The 17,275-nt window shown below is 43.1% G+C and overlaps 1 protein-coding gene across 1 annotated transcript in view; it reads right to left on the reverse strand.

Annotated features, from left to right (window-relative positions):
* sorbs2b (sorbin and SH3 domain containing 2b) overlaps positions 1-17,275 on the reverse strand; it is a 284,278-nt gene that overhangs the window by 25,801 nt on the left and 241,202 nt on the right. The window contains exons 26-27 of the mRNA XM_068029420.1: positions 1,235-2,035; positions 521-706 (exon numbers count right to left, since the gene is read on the reverse strand). Of these exons, the coding sequence (XP_067885521.1) occupies positions 521-706; positions 1,235-2,035 (987 nt within the window). The remainder of the gene's footprint in view (positions 1-520; positions 707-1,234; positions 2,036-17,275) is intronic.

Here is a 17,275-nt window from a genome sequence, read left to right on the forward strand (position 1 = left end):
TTGAAAACACAAATCTAATCTGTATCTTTTTTTAATAATGTGATGCAATAGACGCAAGAAATATTCAATACGAGAGGTAAGAAAGCATTTTATATAGAATGTTTATCTCTTTATTAACTCCCTGCATTGTTTTTTTGCACTATTCTGATTACTTGAATTCCTCAAAGATTCTTACTGATAATTTATTTTTGTCTTTTTCATGTAAATACAGCTTTGAATCTATTTTTATCACCTTTTCAAATATTCTACCTCCCTCCAATACATACTGCAATTATCTGATGGAGAGTTTTGTCCAACTTTTCTTAATCCCTGTTGGAAGTAGTGCAACCTCAGCTGTCCAGGACAGTGTGATGAAATGCATCTCTGCATTGTGAGATACTTGGTCACTATTCCACCGAACCATTATATATTTATAAACAGTTTACCTACTCACAACAAGATAAAAATTTAGTCAGCACAACATCTGGACATTCACTTCCAATCATTTGTGTTGCTTTGCTCGTGATGTTATCCAAGTTACCTTCAACTTTGGAGACCTAGTTTCCTGACTGGAAGATGATTTGGTGCAGAATGTGGGTCTTTGAGGGAGTTGTGAAGGTGAAGAGAAAGGCATAGAGGAGGAGATCTTTGGCAGTGGGGATGGATACGCAGCAGACAAATGTGAGGGAGGAGAAGCAAATGTTTTGTCAGTTCCAGATGTTACAGTCTGCATATATAAAAAGAAGAGAGTTGAAAGAGAAAAAAACCCAAAAAGGACTAACTATGGCAAGTTACTTTCAAGCTGAAAATGATGCACCATTTTTTATTTACTGTTTTCTGGAACTAAAACTGGGTTTTCCATTGTATTTTCTCTAATACATGCATCAAATTTATGATTATATTTCAGAAATTTCATCATTACGGCAGTCAACATAAAACCATGCAATATTAAGTAGATAGTAGGTGTTAGAATATTCTCCTAACATCAGTTATAGGCACACACCATTCATCATCTTTATAAGCACATGGGCATTCATTTATCTTCATTCTCCTTATGTGAAGGTCCTTAAATCAACACCTGCATGCTACTTCTGAGACAGCGCCAAATTAAAAATAGGTTCACATTTAAGTTCAACACACTGGAAAAAAAGAGTTCAAACATATTTTGTCCAGAAGTGCATTAAGTAATTGTTTAAATTTAGTGAAGAAAAATTAAGTTCTTTTAGAATTCATTTTTGCTCCACTGTATTTGTACCTCAGTAACAACACTTGCTTTCTTCTGATCATCATACATAACTCGTTTCTTTTTATTTGCCACTGGCGCCTTAAAGACCTCACTAGGATCTTCCTCTATAAAGAGTTTTGGAGGTTCCGTGGTTACATCCGAACTATTCCCATGGAAACGTGTGTGCTTAATTCCATCACTCTTTGACTGGTTTCCTTCAATGATTGACAACAATTCTTCACAAAGTTCCTGTTCCTGCTCATCCCTGACCTGTGGGAATTTCCCTGGAGAGCTACTTTCAGATGGCTCTACCGTGACTAAAGAAACCTCCGTAGCGTCGGGTACTTTTCCATTGATAGAGGAAATAGTTTTGAATTTCTTAGCGGCATCTTGAGGTTTGCCTGCTACCTGCATTATGTTAGTGTCACATCTATGGGGCATCATGTGAAATGAGAAAATGGGTGAATGTGAGACAGCATTAGGCAGTGGTGGGCACAATGGATAGTGTAGACTTTCAGGTGAGCTGGGAAAGTTCTTTGAAGATGTGACTGGAATGAAATGACTCAATTTTTCATAGGAAGCAGCAATTGTTGAGGGGGTTGGGTCAGATTGAGAGGAGGTGGCTGCTGAAGAAGTATGTGTAACTAAATCAGACAACAGGCTGTCAGGAAAAGGAGGTGATGTAGAGGCTTGGGTGTTGACTAGGGACAGCCCAACTGTCAATGATATCCATTCACTGGTGATTGCCTGGGCTGCAGATTTATTTGGACAGGGTGAATGATGATGCCCGAGAACAGGGGATGTTGTATTGAGCCTTCGACTAGAAGCCAACTTAGAGAGGAAACAAGAAAAATTTAGAAAACAACATTATAAGGAACACAAGACAATGGCAATGGAAGCAGTTTTCAATGGCAGATTTAAAAGTTACTAATAAGCAGTAACTCAAGTCACCGAACAGGATCTTGCTGCAGTTCATCAGTTTAAGTCACAGTGCTTTTTTTTACTCATTCATGGGATGTGGGCGTCACTGGCTATGCCAGCATTTATTGCCCATCCCTAATTGCCCTCGAGAAGGTGGTGGTGAGCTGGTTATACAAAATACCTGCACTTGAAAACCTGATTTTGACAACTTACCAGTGGTATATTGAGATAGGAATTACAAATTGGACATGAGTGGGGGAGATGCAGCACTTTCACAGCTTGCTGCATGCATTAACCATTGACTGAACTATTGGTGCAAATTAGTTGTACCCTCAAGATACTAAACTTACTTTGCTCAATAAAAGTTCCAGATAACATGGAACAACATGTTCAGCTAATGGTTTTTACACTGGTAGGAAAAGCAATTTCCTATGGGTAAGACAATGAAATGCGAACTATTTCAAAGAAGTAAGTATCACCTCCTCTAGGCATCTTACCTAGATGAAAAGTCCGTGATATGTTAGCCAAAAATATGAAGCAAATATTTTAACTGATGCAGTTGCTTTTCATATATCACAAAAATTACAATGCAGTCTGCAATTGGAAACTTGCATCAAACATGACTTAAAACGTAATGTCTATACCAGTTTAAAAAAGGAAGAAATTAAGACATGAGAATAACAACTTAAATGCAAGACTGCATATGAACGAGACCACAACTGAAGATTATCCGCATTCAGTTCATTAATATGCTGTGTGTGGGTAAAACATTATTTCTGTGCATTCTGTGCAAAACTACAAAAGTTTTGATGTCCCTAAATATACAGCTAGAGTTATGGAGAAGCTCACACTCCACATCTTTTTATACAACATTTCAAAGAACAAAGAACAAAGAAAATTACAGCACAGGAACAGGCCCTTCGGCCTTGCAAGCCTACGCCGATCCAAATCCTCTATCTAAACCTGTCGCCTATTTTCTAAGGGTCTGTATCTCTTTACTTCCAGCCCATTCATGTATCTGTCTAGATACATCTTAAAAGACGCTATCGTGCCCGCGTCTACCACCTCCGCTGGTAATGCGTTCCAGGCACCCACCACCCTCTGCGGAAAGAAAACTTTCCACGCATATCCCCCCTAAACTTTTCCCCTTTCACTTTGAACTCGTGTCCCCTTGTAATTGAGTCCCCCACTCTGGGAAAAAGCTTCTTGCTATCCACCCTGTCTATACCTCTCATGATTTTGTACACCTCAATCAGGTCCCCCCTCAACCTCCGTCTTTCTAATGAAAATAATCCTAATCTACTCAACCTCTCTTCATAGCTAGCGCCCTCCATACCAGGCAACATCCTGGTGAACCTCCTCTGCACCCTCTCCAAAGCATCCACATCCTTTTGGTAACGTGGCGACCAGAACTGCACGCAGTATTCCAAATGTCACATTGTTAATCCACATTCTATGGTCCTAATTCAAACAACTTTAGAGGTTTTTTGCCAAAGAGATTCTATTGTGAGCCCAAAATGTGTTTGAGATTGCACTGCTTACGGCACAGATCAAGTTTCTGCCAAAATTTATTTGCATAATCCAGCAATTTCCCTGCAATTGATGTTAAACTGGCAGATCTGCAGTTACCTGGTTTCTCCCTCAGCCCTTTCTTAAGCAATGGAGTGACATTTGCAATCCAACAGCACAATTCTTGAATCTACAGAACTTTGGAAAATTATGATGAATCCATGTACCATGTGTTTCTTTTAATACCCTGGGGTGGAAACCATCGTGTTCTGTAGATTTATCTATTTTAATTCCCACTATTTTCTCCAATACCATTTTAAACTTCCATTAAGTCCTGTCATGGGAGTGTTTTTTTCTTCTTCTCTGTTTTGAAAAACTAAGGGGGGTGGGGGGTGGGGGGAGTCTATGTGCCTTTAAGAGTCATAGAGTTATACAGCACAGAAACAGGCCCTTCGGCCCTTGTGTCTGTGCCGACCATCAAGCACCTAACTATTCTAATCCCATTTTCCAGCACTTGGCCCATAGCCTTGTATGCTACGGCGTTTCAAGTGCTCATCTAAATATTTCTTAAACGTTGTGAGGGTTCCTGCCTCTTCCACTTCTTCAGGCAGTGCGTTCCAGATTCCAATCACCCTCTGGGTGGTTTGCTCCTCTTGCTGCATGTGCGAATCCGGGAACATTTCCAGTCCCCGGGACCAGCATGTGTGCAGGAAGTGTGTCCAGCTGCAGCTCCTGGAAGCTCGTGTATCAGAGCTGGAACGGCAGCTGGAAACACTGTGGAGCATCCGCGAGTCTGAGAGCATCGTGGATAGCACGTTCAGAGAGGTGGTCACACTGCAGCTGAAGGGACTTGAGGAAGGAAGGGAATGGGTGACCACCAGGCAGTCCAAGAGAAACAGGCAGGTAGTTCAGGAGTACCCTGGGGTCCCGCTTGCAAATCAGTATTCCATTTTGGAGGCTGATGAGGCTGGTTCCTCCAGGGAGTGCGGACAGAGCCAGGCTTCTGGCACCACAAGCAGCCTGTCTGCAGAGGAAGGGGGAAAAGAGAGGAAGAGCAATAGTAAAACGGGATTCTATAGTCAGGGGAACAGAAAGGCGCTACTGTGGCCATCAATGTGACTCCAGGAAGGTGTGTTGCCTCCCTGGTGTCAGGGTCCAGGATGTCACTGAACGGCTGCAGGGCATCCTGAAGGGGGAGGGTGATGAGGCAGAGGTCATGGTACATGTTGGTACCAATGACATAGGTAGAAAGAGGGATGAGGTCTTGCATCAAGAATTCAGGGAGTTAGGCAGTAGACTAAAAAGCAGGACCTCTCGGGTTGTAATCTCTGGATTACTCCCAGTGCCACGTGCTAGCGAGTATAGAAATAGGAGAATAGCACAGATGAATGCATGGCTTAAGAGTTGGTGCAGGAGGGAGGGTTTTAGATTCCTGGACTACTGGGACCGTTTCTGGGGAAGGTGGTACCTGTACAAACGGGACGGTCTACATCTGAACCAGAGGGGGACTAACATCCTTGCTGGCAGGTTTGCTAGTGCTGTTAGGAGGAGTTTAAACTAATTTGGCAGGGGGAGGGGCCATGGAGACATGGTTGAGGCAGGGACAGGATTGGCAGCTCAATATCCCGGGATATAGAATCTTCAGGAGAGACAGAGGAGGGAGTAAAAGAGGAGGGGCCATTGCAATATTAGTTAAGGAGTCAGATACTGCAGTAAGGAGAGATGATATCTTGGAGGGGGCATCAAATGAAGCTTTATGGGTAGAGTTTAGGAATAAAAAAAAGGGACAGCGACATTGCTAGGTGTTTATTATAGACCCCCCGATAGTCAGCGGGAAATTGAGGAGCAAATATGTGCGCAATTCGCAGAGCTGTGCAAAAAATAATAATAGGGTAATTATATTAGGTGATTTCAACTTTCCCAACATTAAGTGGGATAGTCATCATGTTAAGGGCTTAGATGGATTGGAGTTCTTAAAATGTATACAGGAGAACATTTTAGCTCAATATATAGAGGAACCAACAAGGGGAGGTGCAGTGCTGGACCTAATTCTGGGGAATGAAGCTGGACAGGTGGTTGACGTGTTGGTGGGGGAGCATTTTGGTGATAGCGACCACAACATGGTACAATTTAAGCTTGTTATGGAGAAAGAAATAGACAAGTTGCGAAAAAAGGTTTTGGATTGAGGAACAGCGAATTTTAGTAAAATAAGGCAGGATCTGGCCAAGGTAGACTGGAAAGAGTTACTTGTCGGAAAATCTACAGAAGAGCAGTGGGGGGCATTCAAAAAGGAAATGGGGAGGGTACAGGCCCAACATGTTCCCTCTAGGATAATAGGTAGGAGCAACAAGCCCAGAGAACCATGGATGACCAGAAACATTCAGGGTACGATGAGAAGGAAAAGAGAAGCTTTTAGCAAATACAAGGAGAGCAAATCAATGGAAGCATTAGTGGAGTACAGAAAGTGTAGGATGGACCTTAAGAAAGCTCTTAGGAGAACAAAGCGGGGATATGAGAAAGCTCTGGCTGGTAAAAGTAGGGAAAATCCCAAGATATTCTATAAGTATATCAATGGGAAAAGGATAACCAGGGAAAGAGTAGGACCCAATAGGGACCAAGGGGGAAATTTGTGGGTGGAGCCAGAGGACATTGGTAGGGTGTTGAACGAATACTTCACATCTGTCTTCACGCAAGAGAATGAGGATGTAGATATGGAACTTAGAGAGAGAGACTGTGAGGTTCTTGAGCAAATCGTCACAGGGAGTGACAAGATATTGGAGGTTTTGGAACGCTTAAAAGTGGACAAATCTCCAGGTCCGGACGATTTGTGTCCCAGGATGCTGTGGGAGGCGAGGGTGGAGATTGCAGGGGCTCTGACCCAAATTTTTAATTCCTCTCTGGCCATGGGGGAGTTGCCAGAGGACTGGAGAACAGCAAATGTGGTCCCACTATTTAAGAAAGGTTGTAGAGATAAGCCAGGGAACTACAGACCAGTGAGTCTCACTTCGGTGATAGGGAAACTATTGGAGAAAATTCTGAAGGAGAGAATCTATCTCCACTTGCAGAGGCAAAATTTGATTAGGAATAGTCAGCATGGCTTTGTCAGAGGGAGGTCATGCCTAACAAATTTGATTGAATTTTTTGAGCATGTGACCAGGTGTGTAGATGAGGGTAGTGCAGTTGATGTAGTTTACATGGATTTCAGCAAAGCCTTTGACAAGGTCCCACATGGGAGACATATCAAGAAAGCAAATGCACATGGGATACAGGGTAACTTGAAAAGGTGGATTCAAAATTGGCTTAGCTGTAGGAGACAGAGAGTGATAACAGACGGCTGTTTTAGTGACTGGAAGCCAGTGTCCAGTGGCATACCACAGGGATCTGTGCTGGGTCCCCTATTGTTTGTCATTTATATAAACGACATAGATGACTATGTGGGGGGTAGGATCAGTAAGTTCGCGGATGACACAAAGATTGGCCGAGTGGTTAATAGTGAGGTGGACTGTCTTAGGTTACAGGAAGATATAGATGGGATGGTCAAACGGGCAGAAAAGTGGCAGATGGAATTTAACACTGAAAAGTGTGAGGTGATACACTGTGGAAGGAGTAATGTGACACGGAAGTATTCAATGAATGACCTGGGAAGTTCCGAGGAACAAAGGGACCTTGGCATGTTTGTCCATAGATCTCTGAAGGCAGAAGGGCAGGTTAATAGGGTGGTGAAAAAGGCATATGGGACACTTGCCTTTATCAATCGAGGCATAGATTACAAAAGCAGGGAGGTCATGTTGGAGTTATACAGAACTTTGGTAAGGCCACAGCTGGAGTGCTGTGTGCAATTCTGGTTGCCACATTATAGGAAGGATGTGATTGCACTGGAGGGTTGTAGAGGCGATTCACCAGGATGTTGCCTGGGATGGAACATTTAAGCTATGAAAAGAGGTTGGATAGGCTTGGGTTGTTTTTGCTGGAGCAGAGAAGACTGAGGGATGACCTGATTGAGGTGTACAAGATTATGAGGGGCATGGACAGGGTGGATAGGGAGCAGCTGTTCCCTTAGTTGAAGGGTCAGTTACGAGGGGACACAAGCTTCAGGTGAGGGGCGGGAGGTTTAAGGGGGATTTGAGGAAGAACTTTTTTACCCAGAGGGTGGTGACGGTCTGGAATGCACTGCCTGGGAGGGTGGTAGAGGTGGGTTGCCTCACATCCTTTAAAAAGTACCTGGATGAGCACTTGGCACTTCATAACATTCAAGGCTATGGGCCAAGTGCTGGCAAATGGGATTGGGAAGACAGGTCAGGTGTCTTTAATGCATCAGTGCAGACTCGATGGGCCGAAAGGCCTCTCCTGCACTGTATTATTCTGTGATTCAAATCCCCTCTAAGCCTCCTTCTTCTTGTCTTAAATCTATGCCCCCTGGTTATTGACCCTTCCGCTAAGGGAAAAAGTTTCTTTCTATCTAACCTATCAATGCCCCTCATAATTTTGTATACCTCAATCATGTCCCCCCTCAGCCTTCTCTGTTCCAAGGAAAACAACCCTAGCCTTTTCAGTCTCTCTTCATAGCTGAAATGCTCCAGCCCAGGCAACATCCTCGTGAATCTCCTCTGCAACCTCTCCAATGCAATCACATCCTTCCTATAGTGTGGTGCCCAGAACAGTACACAGTGCTCCAGCTGTGGCCTGACTCGCGTTTTATACAGCTGCATCATCACCTTCCTGCTCTTATATTCTATAAGCTAAAAAAGGCAAGTATCTCATCTGCCTTCCTAACTACCTTATCTACCTGTGCTGCTGCCTTCAGTGATCGATGGACAAGTACACCAAGATCCCTCTGACCTTCTGTACTTCCGAGGATCCTACCACCCATTGTATATTCATTTGCCTTGGTAGTCCTCCCAAAATGCATCACCTCACACTTCTCAGGATTAAATTCAATTTGTCACTGCTCTGCCCATCTATATCATCCTGCAATCTAAGGCTTTCCTCCTCACTATTTACAACACAGAATCAGCATCACAGAATAATACAGTGCAGAAGAGGCCCTTCGGCCCATCGAGTCTGCACCGATGCATTAAAGACACCTGACCTGTCTACCTAATCCCATTTGCCAGCACTTGGCCCATAGCTTTGAATGTTATGACATGCCAAGTGCTCATCCAGGTACTTTTTAAAGGATGTGAGGCAACCCGCCTCTACCACCCTCCCAGGCAGGGCATTCCAGACCGTCACCACCCCCTGGGTAAAAAAGTTCTTCCTCAAATCCCCCTTAAACCTCCCGCCCCTCACCTGAAGCTTGTGTCCCCTCGTAACTGACCCTTCAGCTAAGGGAACAGCTGCTCCCTATCCACCCTGTCCATGCCCCTCATAATCTTGTACACCTCGATCAAGTCACCCCTCAGTCTTCTCTGCTCCAGCGAAAACAACCCAAGCCTATCCAACCTCTCTTCATAGCTTAAATGTTCCATCCCAGGCAACATCCTGGTGAATCGCCTCTACAACCCTCCAGTGCAATCACATCCTTCCTATAATGTGGCAACCAGAATTGCAAACAGTACTCCAGCTGTGGCCTTACCAAAGTTCTGTATAACTCCAACATGACCTCCCTGCTTTTGTAATCTATGCCTCGATTGATAAAGGCAAGTGTCCCATATGCCTTTTTCACCACACAATTAACCTGCCCTTCTGCCTTCAGAGATCGATGGACAAACACGCCAAGGTCCCTTTGTTCCTCGGAACTCCCCAGGCCATTCATTGAATACTTCCATGTCACATTACTCCTTCCAAAGTGCATCACCTCACACTTTTAAGCGTTAAATTCCATCTGCCACTTTTCTGCCCATTTGACCATCCCGTCTATATCTTTAACCTAAGACACTCCACCTCACTATTAACCACTCGGCCAATCTTAGTGGCATCTGCGAACTTACTGATCCTACCCCCCACATAGTCATCTATGTCGTTTATATAAATTACAAACAATAGGGGACCCAGCACAGATCCCTGTGGTACGCCACTGGACACTGGCTTCCAGTCACTAAAACAGCCGTCTGTCATCACTCTCTGTCTCCTACAGCTAAGCCAATTTTGAATCCACCTTATCAAGTTACCTTGTATCCCATGTGCATTTGCTTTCTTGATAAGTCTCCCTTGTGGGACCTTGTCAAAGGCTTTGCTGAAATCCATGTAAACTACATCAACTGCACTATCCTCATCTACACACCTGGTCATATGATCAAAAAATTCAATCAAATTTGTTAGGCGTGACCTCCCTCTGACAAAGCCATGCTGACTATTCCTAATCAAATTTTGCCTCTGCAAGTGGAGATAGATTCTCTCCTTCAGAATTTTCTCCAATAGTTTCCCTATCACCGAAGTGAGACTCACTGGTCTGTAGTTCCCTGGCTCATCTCTACAACCTTTCTTAAATAGTGGGACCACATCCGCTGTTCTCCAGTCCTCTGGCACCTCCCCCGTGGCCAGAGAGGAATTAAAAATTTGGGTCAGAGCCCCTGCCATCTCCACCATCGCCTACCACAGCATCCTGGGACACAAATCCTCGGGACTGGAGATTTGTCCACTTTTAAGCATTCCAAAACCTCCAATATCTTGTCATTCCCTATGACAATTTGCTCAAGAACCTCACAGTCTCTCTCTCTCTCTAAGTTCCATATCTACATCATCATTCTCTTGCGTGAAGACAGATGTGAAGTATTCGTTCAACACCCTACCAATGTCCTCTGGCTCCACCCACAAATTTCCCCCTTGGTCCCTAATGGGTGCTACTCTTTCCCTGGTTATCCTCTTCCCATTGATATACTTATAGAACATCTTGGGATTTTCCTTACTTTTACCAGCCAGAGCTTTCTCATATCCCCTCTTTGCTCTCCTAATTGCTTTCTTAAGCTCCATCCTACACTTTCTGTACTTCACTAACGCTTCCATTAATTTGCTCTCCTTGTATTTGCTAAAAGCTTCTCTTTTCCTTCTCATCGTACCCTGAATGTTTCTGGTCATCCATGGTTCTCTGGGCTTGTTGCTCCTACCTATTACCCGATAGGGAACATGTTGGGCCTGTACTCTCCCCATTTCCTTCTTGAATGCCCCCCACTGCTCTTCTGTAGATTTCCCGTCAAGTAACTCTTTCCAGTCTACCTTGGCCAGATCCTGCCTTATTTTACTAAAATTTGCTCTCCCCCAATCCAAAACCTTTTTTTTTGCAACTTGTCTATTTCTTTCTCCATAACAAGCTTAAATTGTACCATGTTGTGGTCGCTATCACTAAAATGCTCCCCCACCAACACATCAACCACCTGTCCGGCTTCATTCCCCAGAATTAGGTCCAGCACTGCACCCTCCCTTGTTGGATCCTCTACATATTGAGCTAAAAAGTTCTCCTGTATACATTTTAAGAACTCCACTCCATCTAAGCCCTTAACACGATGACTATCCCAATTAATGTTGGGAAAGTTGAAATCACCTAATATAATTACCCTATTATTATTTTTACACACCTCTGCAAACTGCGCACATATTTGCTCCTCAATTTCCCGCTGACTATCTGGGGGGTCTATAATAAACACCTAGCAATGAGTTTATTCCTAAACTCTACCAATAAAGCTTCATTTGATGCCCCCTCCAAGATATCATCTCTCCTTACTGCAGTAACTGACTCCTTAACTAATATTACAACGCCCCTCCTCTTTTACCCCCTCCTCTGTCTCTCCTGAAGATTTTATATCCCGGGATATTGAGCTGCCAATCCTGTCCCTCCCTCAACCATGTCTCCATGATGGCTACTATATCACACTTTCACGTGTCAAACCTTGCCCTTAACTCATCCGTTTTACCTGCAATACTCCTGGCATTAAAGTAGAGGCCTTCCATCCTGGTCTTATTCCCTTGAAACTTACTTCTGCTGTATTCCCTCTGACTTGTTTGCTTTCCTGTGTTTAGCTGTGTCTCTATTCTGCTAGGAGTCTGCATCCCCTCCTCCTGCCAAATTAGTTTAAACCCCTCTCAACAGCACTAGCAAAACCGCCAGGAAGGATGTTCGTCCCCCTCTGGTTCAAATGTAGACTGTCCCACTTGTATAGGTCCCACCTTCCCCAGAAACGGTCCCAGTGATCCAGGAATCTAAAACCCTCCCTCCTGCACCAACTCTTAAGCCACGTGTTCATCTTTGCTATTCTCCTATTTCTATACTCGCTAGCATCTGGCACTGGGAGTAATCCAGAGATTACAACCTGCTTTTTAGTCTACTGCCTAACTCCCTGAATTCTTGATGCAAGACCTCATCCCTTTTTCTACCTATGTCATTGGTACCAACATGTACCATGACCTCTGCCTCATCACCCTCCCCATTCAGGATGCCCTGCAGCCGTTCAACACCACCAATTTTTGTGTCATCTGCAAACTTACTTATCATTCCTCCTATATTCACGTCTAAATCATTAATGTACACTACAAACAGCAAGGGTCCCAGCACCGATCCCTGCGGTACACCACTGGTCACAGGCTTCCACTCGCAAAAACAACCCTCGGCCATCACCCTCTGCCTGCTGCCACTAAGCCAATTTGGGATCCACTTTGCCAAATTGCCCTGGATCTCATGGGCTCTTACCTTCTTAACCTATCCCCCATGCGGGACGTTATCAAAAGCCTTACTGAAGTCCATGTCGACTACATCAACTGCTTTACCCTCATCTACACATCTAGTCACCGCCTCGAAAAATTCAATCAAGTTAGTTAGATACGATCTCCCCCTAAAAGCCATGCTGACCATCGCTGATTAATCCCTGCCTCTCCAAGTGGAGATTAATCCTGTCCCTCAGAATTTTTTCCAATATTTTCCCAACCACTGATGTTAGAATCACCGGTCTGTAATTACCTGGTCTTTCCCTGCGACCCTTCTTGAACAATGACAGCACATTCGCTGTCCTTCAGTCCTCTGGCAACTCTTCTGTGGCCAGAGAGGATTTGAAAATTTGTGTCAGAGCACCTGCTATCTCCTCCCTTGCCTCACATAACAGTCTGGGATACATTATATCTGGGCCTGGGGATTTATCCACTTTTAAGCCCAGTAAAACAGCTAATACTTCTTCCCTTTCAATGCTAATATGTTCAAGTATATCACAATCCCCCTCCCTGATCTCTACACCTACATCGTCCTTCTCCATAGTGAACACAGATGCAAAGTAATCATTTAAAACTTCACCTATGTCCTCCAGCTCCACACACAAATTGCCACTTTGGTCTCTAATGGGCCCCACTCTTTCCCTGGTTATCCTCCTGCCCTTAATATACTTCTAAAACATCTTAGGATTTTCCTCTATCTTGCCCGCCAGTGTTTTTTCATCTCCCCTCTCCTAATTACTTTTTTCGTACCCCCCTACACTTTCTACACGGCTCTAGTGACTCCACTGTTTTCAGCGCTCCGAATCTGCCATAAGTATACTTTTTTTTCCTGATCCAATCCTCTCCATCCCTTGACATCCAGGGTTCCCTGAACTTGTTGGTCCTACCCTTCACCTTAACGGGTACATGCTGGCTCTGAACCCTCACTATTTCCTCTTTGAATGACTCCCACTGGTCTGATGTAGATTTTCCTACAAATAGTTGCTCCCAGTCCACTCTGGCCAGATCCTGTTTTATCATATTGAAATCAACCTTCCCTCAATTCAGTACTAAGCTAAATACAGGCTAAGAGAAGTCTTCATTTTCTCTGGGAACAGTGTGTGCGAGCTGCAAGCCTGTTCCTCAGCAACAGCAGGAGAGATGAGGTCACATGCTGTATTGAATGTGTGTGTGTAAGAACTGGCTAGAACCGGTTTGATCTGGAAGACCAGTGAAGCGTGCTCTCCCTGAAGGAAGGATTTGTCTCTCTAAGCAGAAAATCTACATTGGCCTACGGGCTTTGTTTTGCCTAAAGAGGAAAAGATCCCTGCAAAGGAACCTTTGCATTGTTGGAGGTAGCAAATTCCTTTTTATTTCCAGTCTCTAAGAAGTCTCTGCCTCAGGAGTGACTTTCTGTTGCCTTTTGCGTTTCTGGGAGTTCAGGAATTCTCAGTAAAGTTTCTGCTGTTAGACTGCTAATTCAAAATCCAAATAGACCTGTTGCTAAATCCTTTTGTTGTAAGATCTGTGTGACGTCCGTCCATTACAGACTGTTCATCAAATTCGTCTGGAGACTTCAAGTGGCATCTGACTAATTGACTCTGGGACACCTCACCAAACCAGAAATGTAATCCACCATGACTTACAACACAGTTATTTATTTATTCCTAAAAAACAGTTCGAATTTCAAACATTATTTTTAAAACCCACTAACCGTTGTTTTTTGAACGCATGTGTGTGCGCATGAGGGTTAGGAGGAATAAGAAGTTATAAAGTCTTTTTGGAAAGAGAATTATCTCGATATTGTTTAAGGTTTAATTTATTAATAAATAGATAATTTTTTGCTGTTTAAAGAAACCTGGTTTGGTGTGTTTTATTCTGGGGTTTAATAAAGTGTTTAATTTGGCTGATTTCCAGTAGGTAGGAAACTTTAATAATATGCTGTGACCTGTGGAGTAGTGGGACTGAACTGACAGTGCATTACTCCTGCCTGGGTCTTAACAATCCACTAAGTACCCCACCTTGACTTATTTTTTAGGTTCCCCTATACTGCTGGCATTTTGTTCCCTACCTCCATTGCTTAAAAGGATACAAAGTACTCATTAAACAGGTTTGCCAATTTCCTATTAATCATAATAGTCTCATCTACATCTGTCTTTAATGGACTCACATTGCCCTTTACCGCTTTCTTTCTCTTACTTGTAAAAAAAAATGCTTTTGCTATTTGCTTTGATATGTCTTACAAGTTTATTTTTCCATATTTCCTTTTTGCAGCTCTATTACACTCTTTATATCCCTCAGTTGCTTTTAATGGCTCTCCCAGTCTACCAGAGATCCACTTTTACTTGCCTTTGTGCAAGCCTTTTATCTTAGCTTTACTGTCACTTACCTCACTTGTTCAGCATGGCTGCTTAACTACACAAATGAAGCCTTTGGCTTTTAGGGATATCCACTGGTTTTGTAACATAGCAAATGCTGCTTTGAATACTCCCTCTGGTTTGTAGTTTTATCCGTTAACAGTTTACCCTAGGTTACTGTGGCCCGTGTATTTTTCATCTTCTTTGAAGTCTGCTTTACTTAGATTTAAAACCTTATTTTGTGACTCTCCCTTCTCCCTCTTAAATCTAATATCCTATTCAATCACTATCGTGAATATCGTCACTATTTGCAAGATCCTCCATTACCTTCAAATTGTTAACTATTTCTGGTTCCTTGCTTATTATTAAATTTAGAATGGCCTGTACACTTACTGGTTCTAAATTATGTTGTTCTAGAAAACTGTCCCAAATATATTCTAGAAATTCAGTGCACTTACTTGAGCTGTTCTGCTTCTCTCAGTCCATGTGAAAATTAAAATCTCCCATTATAACCACTTTTGTTTCTTCTACATGCTTTCTTGATTGCCATACACCCTACCCGCACCCCCAATACATCGGTGCTATTAGGAGATCTACAGACAACCTCTGCAGAGGCTTGCATAATTTGCTGTTGCTTAAGTATATACCCACACTGTATCCACTGTCTGATCGCCCTTGCTGAAATCCATTCTCTGCTGCGGTAATTGCCTTTTTATCAATAGTGCTACTCCTCCTCTTATCCCAATTTCCCTGTCATTTCTAAAGAACTTACAGCCTGGAATGTTTAGCACCATATGTCCTTCATGTGATTTGATTTTAACTTATAATGAGCAATCAACATGTGAAATGGAGTTCTGGTAGTTTATGGAAGTCAAAAACCCTGAAATTATTTATGAGTTGGATGCCATGACGAGGTGGGCGATGAGCGGGGGTGAGTGGAGTGGTGGAGGGAGGGTGTGGTATAATCTAGTTCCAAAGTGAATGCGATCTCAATGGAAAATTCAAAAATTCTCATCCTTGTTTTCAAATCCTTCCACGGCCTCACCCCCCTCCCCATCTCTGTAAACTCCTCCAGCTCCACAACCTTTAGAGGTCTCTGTTTTTCTCCAATTCTGTACTTTTATGCATCCCCAATTTTCATTGCTCCCCTATTGGCAGCCATGGGGCTGAATTTTACCAGCCCCCATTGTCAGGGGTCGTTGGTGGGGGGCCCCCTGAAAATATCTCCGGGAGCAGTCCGCCCCATGTCTTATAAGGGCTTGAAGCCCTTTTAAAATGGCGCAGGCGCCTGCAAGGTGACGCCAGCAAGGTGGTGCTGGATGCTGTTGCCAGGGATGGAGCGCCCGCCCATCTACATCACTGGAGGCAGACGTTCCTCCCCCTCCATGTAAATGAGCCGCTGCTCGTTGGCGGCGAGCTTTCAAAATTCAGGCCAAGCTTTCTGCTGCCTATGACTAAACTCTGGAATTCTCTCTCTAAACCTTTTTGTCTCTCTACCTCTCCTCCTTTAAAATGCTCCTTAAAATCTACCTTTTTGACCAAGCTTTTGGTCACTGTCCCAATATCTCCTTCTGTGGCTTGTGTCAAATGCGCTATATAAATGCAAGTTGTTGTTATAGGTAGAAGGCTGGCAACGTAGTATCAGTATACTTCTCAAATGCAGAATGCATTTCTATGAAGTTATAGTAGATAATCCCTTGTTTATCCCATTTTAAAGCTTATCATGACTTTTTTCTACCTAGCTAAACCAACATGCACCAAATGTTCGTACAGTTCTAGTGTGCATCTCTTCTGGTGGCTCAGCACGAAGGAGGACATAGCAGATCTGTAAGTGTCACTGGGAGTAACCCAAAGAAAGTTTAAGAAATGTGAAAGTCTGTTTTCTGTTAAGAAATAAAAGACACTGGGAACTACCTCATACAATTTATGTAGGGAGAGAAATCAGAGGAGAATGCTGAAGAATTTTAGGGCTACAATTATCATAATGGTTGAATCTCATGTCTTACAATGTCAAAAGCAAAATATCATTCAAAAATGTTGCTGCAATTCTTGTGCTCATTAATTAGGTTAATATTGAGGAACTGATCATTTTCCACTTTTCTGACTCATTGCTGACATTTAAAGCATCAAAGTCGGGTTTAGCATAGGTCAGAATCAGAAAAATCCTACTTTACTTTTCACACCATGATTCATAGAGCAATTCCCCCCTCTAGCACATCAAGGTGATATTGCAGCTTGCCGCAATCATTCTCTCTGTCTGAGTGTGGCTAACCCCTTGGTGTCAAATTGTAGACAGTTTTATGTCACTAAGAATTCCACTTCGGGAATTCTGACCAGGGCGAGGAGACTTTTCATCCCATTGGCTAAATTGGATTAAAAATCAGTTGATGGTAAAATAAAAGGTTCAAATACTATGGGCCAAATATCTTGAGAAAACAAACAAAAAAAAAAATCAACTCCACAGAGTTTACCTAAGTAACTAGTCAAAGCAAATTTCTAAGATTCACTTCAGTGTGAATGATGGCACATTGTGCGCACAGAGTTATTTCAAGGCCAATTTTCTCAAACTTGTACTGAAATCAAAATGTAGATGATATTTAATTGCACACGTGTGAAAAATTACATAGTCCTGTCTTCAATAACCATGTTTCTTTGTATAAATACACAT

This window comes from Heterodontus francisci, chromosome 4 (assembly GCF_036365525.1).
Source record: "Heterodontus francisci isolate sHetFra1 chromosome 4, sHetFra1.hap1, whole genome shotgun sequence".
Taxonomy (NCBI): domain Eukaryota; kingdom Metazoa; phylum Chordata; class Chondrichthyes; order Heterodontiformes; family Heterodontidae; genus Heterodontus; species Heterodontus francisci.